This window comes from Octopus sinensis, linkage group LG7, assembly GCF_006345805.1.
Source record: "Octopus sinensis linkage group LG7, ASM634580v1, whole genome shotgun sequence".
In the NCBI taxonomy this organism is placed as follows: Eukaryota; Metazoa; Mollusca; class Cephalopoda; order Octopoda; family Octopodidae; genus Octopus; species Octopus sinensis.
The window spans coordinates 2,985,768-2,997,675 of NC_043003.1; the positions used below are offsets into that span (position 1 = coordinate 2,985,768).

The 11,908-nt window shown below is 35.3% G+C and overlaps 1 protein-coding gene across 2 annotated transcripts in view; it reads left to right on the forward strand.

Moving 5' to 3' along the window:
- LOC115213957 (acetyl-coenzyme A synthetase, cytoplasmic) overlaps window positions 1-11,908 on the forward strand; it is a 78,136-nt gene that overhangs the window by 24,049 nt on the left and 42,179 nt on the right. Inside the window, exon 4 of one of the 2 annotated variants that reach the window (XM_029782961.2) lies at window positions 6,065-6,137. The exons of the other annotated variant lie outside the window; for it this stretch is intronic. Within the exon in view, the coding sequence (XP_029638821.1) occupies window positions 6,065-6,137 (73 nt within the window). The remainder of the gene's footprint in view (window positions 1-6,064; window positions 6,138-11,908) is intronic. 2 annotated transcript variants of the gene reach the window in all.

Consider the following 11,908-nt stretch of genomic DNA (forward strand, 5'->3'; position numbering starts at 1 on the left):
CCTCATTTAACATCCATGGTCCAAGCTGGCATCGGCTGGATGTTTTGACAGGATCTGATGTGTCCAAGCTCTGCATTGTACTCCGGTGGCTTTTGTGGCATGATTTTCTAATGCCAACCACTTTACACCAAACAGGTGTGCATAACGATGCAGGAAAACAGTGAAAAGGTAAAGATTTATTAGTAACAATACGTGATCGTTGCCGGAGCAACAAGCTGGCCTTCGTACCAGTGGCATGTAAAAAACACCATTCGAGCGTGATTGTTACCTGTGTTGCCTTACTGGCACTTGTGCTGGTGGCACGTGAAAAAACATTCAAGCGAGGCCGTTGCCAGTGCCGCTGGACTGGCTCCTGTGCAGGTGGCACATAAAAAGCTCCATCTGAACGTGGTCAATGCCAGTACCCACTGACTGGATCCTGTGCCGGTGGCATGTAAAAAGCTCCATCTGAACGTGGTCAATGCCAGTACCCACTGACTGGATCCTGTGCCGGTGGCATGTAAAAAGCTCCATCTGAACGTGGTCATTGCCAGTGCTGCTGGACTGGCTCCTGTGCAGGTGGAACATAAAAAGCACCATTTGAGCGTGGCTATTGCCAGTACTGCCTCACTGGCCCTCGTGCCAGTGGCATGTAAAACCACCCACTACACTCTCGGAGTGGTTGGTGTTAGGAAGGGCATCCAGCTGTAGAAACTCTGCCAGATCAAGATTGGAGCCTGGTGCAGCCATCTGGTTTGCCAGTCCTCGGTCAAATCGTCCAACCCATGCCAGCATGGAAAGCGGACGTTAAACAATGATGATGAATACATGTAAATCAGTTGAAGCTGTAAGCATGGCATTACTGAGCCTTTTTAATCAGGGAGAAGTTATACAAGAGAAATGTAGCAGTGGTACATACAATATATAAGTAGATATCAGTCCCACTGCGCAGCACCTTGGGCAATTGGCTTTTGCTGTAGCCTTGGGCCGACCGAAGCTTTGTAATTGAATTTGGTTGGCAGCAGTTACTGCCATGTGTGACCATGTGTGTGTAAGTGCTTGTGCCTCCTAACATCAACAGGAAACAGGAAAGGTAATACAGGGGTGATATGAAAGCATAGAGGTAAGAAATAAAATCACCTGAGTGAAAGTGAGGGAGAGTGTAGGGGGAGGGTAGAGAGAGAGAGAGAAGAAAGGAGAGGAGGAAATTAGAATTGACAAAGGAACATTTAGATGATAATAAGCAGACTAAATCGGAGATGTGGTAGTATGTGAAGCTAGAAGATTATAGAGAGGAGATGAAAGGTCATAGTAGAGCAGTTATGAAGAAAACAATTAGGGAAGGAGTCAATTGTATGTCCCTTGACATGCAAATGTCAGCTCTAGTTTTTAGCAGCCTGAATACTTTGGAAGCATCCAAGCATAGAGATCACTAAGTCATGAGAAGAATTTTAAAATACTAAGCAAAATGAATACAAAATAAGGAGACAATAAAGGGAAGATAGGGTTTAACCCTTTAGTGTTCAGATTAATCTGTTAAGTGTAATACTTTTTTCACTCAAATCATTTAAAATTAATCATACATTATCTTACAACTTTGAAATTTCAATGGTGTGATAGTTTATTCTTAGAATATCAATGTAGGTTAGGTGTGAGGGGCTAGATATAGCCAGTTTGAATGTAAAACATGTAGGATATTTGGGCCGGATATGGCCGGCTTAAACACCAAAGGGTTAAAGGAGGGACTGTAGATGTATATCCTTGCATCAGGGATATATATATATATATGTATAGTCCCTCCTTATATATATATCAGGGACCTTGGCATTTATTTAGAATAAAAGATATGTTGTAGATCAACCTATGCTTGGAGGATTTCATTTATGTCTAAAAAGGGACTCCAAAATGGCTAAGACATCGAGGTTAGATTGAAGTACAGGGAAATAGTTGTCTAAAGTGATCTTGGAATATTAATGACTATCTTTTTCATTTTTAAAAATTATTAATTATGTTTGTGTGTCATCGGGACAAATGACTTCGATGCCTTGTATAACTGTTTGTCAATCTTTTGTTTTAGTGTGTGTGTGTAGTGGACAAATGAAAGAAAGAGGTACTCAGCAGATTTGGATGCAGTTATATTATTATTTAATAACAGTTCGATTTGGGTCCATGCAACTTTAAGTTTTAAAGGTTCATCACTTGTACCTAGCTTGTCAGGCTTAGGTGACTGAAGCCTGGTGAGGGAGCTTTGTATCATGATCCTCCTCCGAAACTGTAAACTTGCCAACAAACAAAAAAAAACAAAGAAATCTTGCATGAATAATACCGAAGACAACTGGAAAGGCAAACTCCTGCATGGGAAACATCCTAACAGCCTGTCCAAGCCAGGTATTGATCAGTATCTAACACACCAATGGCTACAAGGGACAGGTCTGAAAGGGGAAACAGAAGGTTTTGTTATAACAGTGCAAGATCAGAGTTTAGCCACCAGAAACTACCATGCAGACGTCCTTAAAGACGGATCTGACCTCTCGTGCAGAATTTGCGGAAAATTCGCAGAGACACTTGATCATTTTTTATGTTTTCCATGTATTTTTCACAGGTCCAGCTGGTACGCATAAATATATATAAAAAGTGTTTTCGTATGTGTGTGTGCGTGTGTGTACACACACATATATGTAGGTATGTAAAATGTGAAGAACGTAAGAAATGGAAAAGGTAAATAAAGACTACATATGTTTCATAGCTAAACTATTTGTTATACAACTTGTAGCACAAAACCTGTTTAGCTAATCATCAAGGTTGATTACCTTCAAGTTGCTTACATTGTCACATAGACATGCATATATACGTAGCAACCACTCGACCTTGCTCACAGTATACATATATGTATGTATGTATATATATATATATATATGTGTGTGTGTGTATGTAAGATTCAATTGAATAAGGTACTTAACCCATGAAGTCCCACTGTCCTATAAATAGGACACTAAATGAGAACCTTAAAAAGTCCTCGGCGACTTAATGGGTTAAGTTGGTGCACCTAGTTAAACTGGAATAATATACACACGACAATAATTTGCAAATGTCAACCATGGGGTATAAGAATCAGCAGAATGAAATCCCTATGGGGCTTGCGGAAAATTTGATTCAACGGAGTATACAATCCACTCGTGAGCTATTCAGATGTGTACACTTTATTAAATGCATAGTCTGTTATAAACTTCAGGATATGTGAAGGGCATGTTGTGAGATAGGCGAATTATATATAAATAAATAACAAATGAAGAACAGGTGTCAATCCATGGATTGACACCTGTCCTTCATTTGTTATGTCTGTGTGTCACTTCATACACGCCAGCTCAATGTGATTCGTTCTCAGTCGAAAGACACCTGTTGTTATATTCTTGTTTGTATTTGTAATTGTGTACCTTATTCTCCATTTTTTTGTCTTTGTTGTCGTACACATTTGTTAGCTTTCTTACAAAAAAGTCTAATGCTCTTAGCTTAGCTTTTTTAGGGGCAAGCACATTGAACAAGTGTAACTGCCCAAAACAGTAAGGACTTCTGGTATACTTGACTGAGGAAAGAGGGCCACAAATGACCCACCTTTTTCTGTCTGTCCTTCTAATTGCTGTTTGTCCTGTCTGCCTTTGTATTGTCTATCTGTCCGAATGTTTTATTGTCCTCTATTGCATTTTTGTTCCATTTTATATTGTACACATATCAGTAATACAGTGATTGTTTCTTATCAGGAACAAAATGTTTAATAGGACTGCTATAGAAGTGCTCAATTGAATGAGACAAATATATTAAACTATGGTTGCAGAACAAACAATATAAGGTCATCCACATAACATTTCATATCTCGAACATTTAATCACATAATGCTTTTTCTTTCACATAGAATTTACATGCATAAAATCACGGAAGATGAAACACAACCCATCAATACAAGCATATAAGAAAAATGTGTGAATACAGTCCATCGTGGTTAAAAGTTAATGATTAATACTTTAGCGACTAAAAAATATATATAATAAATACATAAAAATATAAAGAAATATATAAATATATAGATATATAAAAAGATATAAAAATACATATATATAGGAAACATATAAATAAATAATATATAATATATAAGGTAAGAGAAAAGTTCATCGTTTAGAAATTTTTCGATTAAAAATTACTTTTCAGATAAGGGAAAACCTATTGTGAAAAGCCAGTGTCCAGGCAAAAAAAAAAAAAAAAAGGAAGAAACCATAGTTACATTCCCTGTGGCCATTTCAGGGGTTCATCACCGTATTTAATGCACGAGGGTGCATCACGATAATTACTCCTTCATCAGGGAAAAAATAAAGAAAATCTTACCTTATATATTATTTATTTATATGTTTCCTTTTGTTACCATATTTTATTCCTTTCATCCTCATCGTCATCGTTTAACGTCCATCTTCCATGCTGGCATGGGTTGGACGGTTTGACTGGGGATTGGCAAGCCAGGAGACTGCACCAGGCTCCAATGTGATCTGGCAGTGTTTCTACAGCAGGATGCCCTTCCTAATGTCAACCATTCTGGGAGTGTAGTGGATGCTTTTTACGTGCTTCCGGCACATTCCTTTCTTTCAGTCAATTTTTAAAATAATGAAATATTTAGTAAAATAATTGCCATTATTTAAGCCTGTGTTTGGAATATACAATAATGCCTCAATATACAAGTTAATTTGTTCCCTGAGACCACTTGTAAAGTAAAGCAATATTTTCCCATGAAATTTTATGCCATCATTTTACTCTGTTGCTATATACAGCTGCATAGATGTGTCAGAACTAGTGTTGCTGCATGTTGATACATGTTGCAACATTACCACACACACAAAATGGATGTTTAGCCTTTTTATACCCCTTGACTGGCCCCCGTGCCAGTGGCACGTAAAAAGTACTATCCAGACATGATTGATGCCAGGCCTGCCTGGCTGGCTCCTGTGCCGGTGGCAGGTAAAAAGCACCCACTACACCCTCGGAGGGGTTGGTGTTAGGAAGAGCATCCAGCTGTAGAAACCTTGCCAGATCAGATTGGAGCCTGGTGCGGCCGCTGACTTTCCAGACCTCAGTCAAACCGTCCAACCCATGCCAGCATGGAAAACGGACGTTAAACAATGGTGATGATGTAAAATAAAACTCGTAAACTCGGTTCCTCGTAAAGTGAGGTATTCTTGTAACTTCTTTCAATAAAAGAAAGCCAACAGCTTTGAAGCAGTTGCAATGTTCAACGGGTTCTTGTTTTGTCAACCTCTGAAAGCATGAAAGACACATTCAACCGTGGCAGAATTTGAACTTAGACCATAAAGAGCTGGAAGAAGGCCCACTGCTGTGGATATGTGGTTAGAATGTTGCAGGAAAGGATCACAAGAAGGATTCTTCAAGTTGAAGCCAACCAGCAAAACACCAAGAGCAAGATGGTTGGATAAGGTCCATAGTTGCAGTTGGTCACTTTTGGGAACCCAGTTGGAAGCTATATTGGCCCTTTCCTCACATGATCACTTTATATGAAAGGCGGCAAGCTGGCAGAATCATTAGCACGCTGGGCAAAATGCTTAGTGGTAATTCATCTGTCTTTATGTTCTGTGTTCAAATTCCACCAAGGTTGACTTTGCCTTTCATCCTTTCGGAGTTGGTAAATTAAGTACCAGTTGCATACAAGGGTCAATCTAAACGACTGGCCCCCTCCTCAAAAATTTCGGACCTTGTACATACAGGACCCTGTAGAGGAGGTGCCTGAGGCTGCTACCTTGATGCTCCTTCCAGGAAAAATGGGTGGTGAATATGGTTGGATGGATTTTAATTTATATCACTTTAAGACAGTTTGTATCATAGAAGCAGGGGTGACCATATGTGGGTTGGCGTCAAAAATAATTTTAGCATGCCTTGTAGGTTAGTTTTGGAGGTTCACTTCTCATTTATTGTAACAAACTCCAACACAATTGCTGTCATTTCTATTGTTATATTTGTTGTTTTCTCTTTTTTCAAACTTTTCTCTTAAACCTTGATCCATCTCAAAATTTTGTTGCCGTTTTTGCAGTTTGCTGGCTATTCAGAAAGAGCCCTTTCTGAGCGATTGATGGGATGTGAAGCCTCTATAATTATTACTGCAGGTCAGCACTTAAAGCCCACATCATAACACTTATATCAAATCTGTATAACATCTTACAGTTTATATATATTTGATATACCTGCCTAGCTGTTGCATTTACCCTCCCCCTGTAATTGTTAATTACTTGTTCGTTGTTGTATTTTTATATATAATTGGTTCAGTTTAATTAGTTTTAAATGTTGGTTTTGTTTGGTTGTGATTTCTTTATTTACTTCACTCTGACAAAATCGTTTCAAACTGAATGAGTTGCTTTGTTTCATTTTCTATAATGCTACTTTATGTTTTTGTATTTTAAACTCTCTCACTGCTTCAGGAATGAAATTTTTTATTTGTAATTTTTTACGCGTAATTCTAATTTTTTTAATTTAAAAATAACAGGTAAATGCTGATATTTTATTTTATTTTCAAAATGAAAGCAAATATTTTGTTTTTACTATCTTTTGGTTATTTAACTACAGCCATGCTGAGACGCCACCTTCTGGGGTCTTTTGTCAACTATATTGATCCTCTCCTCGCAGGATTACTTTATCTGAAAAGCAGCAAGCTGGCAGAATCATTAGCATGCTGGGCGAAATGCTTAGTGGTAATTCGTCTGTCTTTACATTCTGAGTTCAAATTCCGCTGAGATTGACTTTGCCTTTCATTCTTTCGGAGTTGGTAAATTAAGTACCAGTTGCATACTGAGGTCGATCTAATTGACTGCCCTGCCCCCCCCCCCCCTAATTTTGAGCCTTGTGCCTAGAGTAGAGAAGAATATCTAATTCTTAGTGCGGCGAACTGGCAGAAACGTTAGCACGCTGGGCAAAATGCTTAGCAGTATTTCGTCTGTTTTTATGTTCTGAGTTCAAATTCCGCCGAGGTTAACTTTCCCTTTCATCCTTTTGGGGTCGATAATTTAAGTTCCAATTGCGTACAGGGGTGGATCTGATTGACTGGCCCCCTACCCAAAAATTTCGGGCCCTGTGCCTAGAGTAGAAAAGATTATTACTTTATGTGAGACTTAGTTGATCAGTCTTTTAAAGAAGAATGGCAACGTTGACTTGAGCACAGGTTTTTGAACTGAGAATATAAAAAGAGAAAAGCAAATGCCATAAGAAATATTTTATTCAACATTCTGCTGATTCTGCCGAGTCACCTGCAAATTTACATCTCTCTCTCTCTCTCTCTCTCTCTCTCTTTCTCACACACACATTTGATGAATTTCTACACAGCCCCTTTTCTTAAATTTCACTTACAAGTGCTGCAAACTTCAGTGAATTCTTTCGGGAATTCTTCATTCCTTACTCTACACAGACATGGACACATTCGTTCATGCACGCACAATATATTCAGAAGATGAGCATCAAAATCTATGGTTGAAAGCATTTGTCTAGGCTGCTATGCGGTGAGATCATATGTGCAACAATGTGGCTGTTAAGTAAATTTCTTAAAGACAGAGCCTGTATATATATATATATATATATATATAACGTATATAATTAGGGCTTAGTAAAATAAATTACTTTGCCACATACTGAAATTTTTAGAAATAGCAGCCAAAAAGTTTTTTTAGCTATTTCCACTACTTTAAGAAAAAGTCTCCCAGATAATGTTTACTCAAAAATAACTCACGAAGTTTTACCTCCATATCTTCGTGAGTTATTTTTGAGTAAACATTATCTGGGAGACTTTTTCTTAAAGTAGTGGAAATAGCTAAAAAAAACTTTTTGGCTGCTATTTCTAAAAATTTCAGTAGTGGCAAAGTAATTTATTTTACTAAGCCCTAATTATATAACGTAATATTTTGAATACACCTTAAATGGTCCTTTTACATACTGAACACTACTGGTGAAATTAATTAATACTAATTGATTTTACCCTTAATTATGGATATATATAATAATATATATATACTACAAAATTAGAGATGGAGAGAAACATACTTAAATCAATAAAAACAACTATCCGATGATACCAATCATACTTTAATACACCATTACATATGAGTAAAGGCATTATATAAAATGAGATATACAGTAATAGTAAAAAGATAAAGAGATATAAGTAAAAAATTTTCAAATATAATATGCAATTAAATCAAAACTGACAGCTGTTTCGGCAGTGAGGGCAGTCATCATACCTCATTTAACTTCTAGCCATAAGGCAGGTATAAATGAGGCATTAACAAGATGCCACGGCCTCTTCAGAGAATTAAATTAAATTTGTTATAATTGTGAAAAATATAATATAACCATATACATATAAATATAAAATATATAAAAAATGTAAAATATAAAAATATAAAAACTTATACCATAATGCTACACTTATATAATATAATATCATTGGTACAATAAAGGAAGGTAAACAGAACAAAATAAAACAAAAATATATTCGGTGTATATACTAATATTAATAAGTACCGATATTATACATATTTGGCTAATAGTTTTTTTTTAAAAAACTAACACATAGGGAGATGAAAAATAATAATTAAAACCCATGGTTCAGTTCATAAAATTTAAAGCTATGAAAGTTAATAAAATTACTATTAATATAATAATAATAATAATAATAAAATAATAATAATAATAATAGATACAGTTAAGTTAGCACCAAGTCCATCCTTTCAAGATCGAAATAACTATGAGTTTTAGAAATGCTGATCACTAGGTAAAGACAATTTAGATTAATTCGATGGCTATTGTTTGAAATTTAATCACAAAAGAAATTATACGGTTGGTTAGTCACGGAACGCCAATATTCACACACGCATCTACAGATCAATCGCACATACACACATAGTTATATGTATATACATACACTTATACACATACATAATCACAAGCAACAACTAGCACATAGATAAAAAAAGGGAAGCAGCTATGCTACCATTTAGTCCTTCAAAATTATAACTGTGCTTCAAATAACGAAAAAAGAACCACCCATGCATTCATAAAATATTTAATTTAGATATAAATATATTTTTAATATCAATATGTTACTAAGTCAGAAAATTATTTCATGGGTAACTTAAAATTTATAACACCGGTTGTTGCATAGTAACATACGGTTGTTAGATTTATCGTAAGTTTGTTATGATTCCAAGTACGCTAAATTATAAAATATAAAATATATATTAATTTTATATTATAAATAAATCACTTATTTACTTAATAATTTAATGCCATAATATACCAGTTTAGGCATTAAAAAATAGAAGGGGAAGTACTAATGTAAACGCTTATGAGAACATCACAGAAATTTTTAAAAAATTTATATTATAAATACTTAAGGTAAAATGTGAAAAGATAAAAAGAAGGAGTAAAAACTAAGGAATAAATACGGTTATACACATATTATAAGTACAAACCAGTATATATGTATTCATATATTATTATATTCATATATATATATATATATTATCATTATCATTCAACAACCATGTCCCATGCTGGTATGGGTTGGGCGGTTTGACAAGGATTGGATGTGTTCGTGAACTGCATTTAGCTCCAACTGCCTGTTTTGGCATGGTCTTTATGGCTGGATTCCCTTCCTAACACCAACCACTTTCAAGCGTACTGAGTGCTTTTTTCAAACCACTTGTACCATTGAGGTTGCCATGTGGCTTGCACAGCTTCAAGCTCAGAGGGTTGGGTTTCATCTATATATATATATAATATTAAAAGATGGATAATGAAGGAACACATGGCAAATTCACACACAACACATTGACACGCTCTTCTCTTGTCAGTCATTGCCCAAAAACCAGAACAATTTCATGTCTTTGTTCATTTTGGTGGCGTCAGCAGCAAAAGGCTGCTGGGAATGAGTGAATGTAAAGAACAATAACATTTGTTTCTCTTTTACAATTCATGAGTTTCTGTTAGACGAACCATTTTATTTCTATGAATGCAAACTTATACATACACTGTTTATAAACTTTTATTCTTTTTTTATAGTATTGTTGTTAGAATTAATTGTTATATTTTAATGAAAATTTGTCTTCAAAAAAAAAAATACTTTGCATATTGTCTGCATGTTGTAGCTTCTATGTAGCTTACCTGTAAATGCAAACAATTTATACCTTGTATTTATTAGTGCAGTGTTTCAACTGTTTTGTAATGGCAATCTCTCGTCTGTCAATGTTGTTTAGGATTCTTTCCACTGCTGTTCATAATCTTCGTCAGAACTTTATATTCCTATTACTAAGGTGTTGCCAAAAATATCTTTGGAATCAATGTTTGGAAATTATTTATATATATATATATATATATATATATATAAAAGAAATTCTAATCATTCGAGTGAGATGAATTGTTGTTAAATGTGATTTAACAATTTCTTTTTCTGTTTCTCTCTCTTATTTCAAATATAAAAAATGCATTTATTGTCTGTTTTTTATGAATTCAAATATTTTCTTCTGCTATTAAAACAGTGAAATTTGCATTTTGAGACCAGCCTAATGTTGAAAGAAGGTTCCATTAGATTTGTTTGAAATTTTAATCTTTTGATTCGGTCTTTAACCTGCTTCAGTAAAATCTAGAGAAGGGTTATTTGTAGGACTTGTGTATAGCAAGATTTTTCACAGCAGATTGGCACCGGCATGCAAGTGGTGTTCTTCATTCCCTATATTCCAAGAAAACACATCGGGTCATAGGGAATAATTACCTGACTTAAAAACAAACGAGGGTTGGCAACATGAAGGGCCTCTGGCCGTAGAAAATCTGCCTCAATAAATTCCATACAATCCATTCTAGCAGGTAAAAAATAGACATGACCAATATCTTACAGAAATGGTGAAGTGGTGGAGTTTACTGCTTTCCTACCATTATAAAAGTGAGAACTCTCATGAAATAGGTATGCCCCTATCATTGCTTTTCTGTAATGAATTGGGTTTTAAATTGGCAATGCGTTTTAAAACCCAATTCATTATAGATAAGCAATGATAGGGGCCATCCCTATTTCATGAGTAAACCGTCTAAACCATATTAGTATGGTACTTGTTTACCATAAATCCTCGAATATAGTCCGCCCTTGAGTATAATATGCAGGGGATTTTTAGGGGGTTGTATCTCTGAAAAACCTAAACCCTGTGTATAATACGCACCCCTTCTCTAACTTGAGTCAAGGAGATCTATGTAATGTCCTTAGTTTGTAAAAATGTATATGATAACGTCCTTTATTATTATTGTATATATAACATAATGCAAACGTGTAGCTTTTTTGTGCATTTTGTTTGCAGAAAATAAAGAAGTAACAGTAATAACGTTTAATAAATGTTGCTTACTGCAAGTTATGGATGATTCTTTTATGACTTCATTGCTTTCAGGTATTTTCGTGCCCGACATCACAAAATACATCGGAATAAACATTGCCGGACAGCAAATAGAGACTCGGACATTGCTTAGAAAATAATTTCCATTTTTAACCTCGTGTATAATATGCACTAGGGATTTTGACCTTTAAATTTTTGGGGAAAAATGCAGATTATACACAAGGATTTATGGTATTACAAAGTTAAGTGGGGCTGTTTTGGTTGTACATGATGGTGCTTCCTTAGCCAAGGATTGAACCTACATTGGATAAATTAGTTAGGTACGACAGCCATTCATTAGAATAAATTAATTAGGTGTGAGGGCTTTTCATTGGAGACAGATTAATTATCCTTATTAAGTTTTGGATGATTAATTACTAGATTTCTCAAAAAAAAATATAATCTGCAACATTCAGGTCAGCTTTGCTAGATTGAGATCAAAACTTATTTTTGCTGTTTCGCTAAAAGCAGAAAAG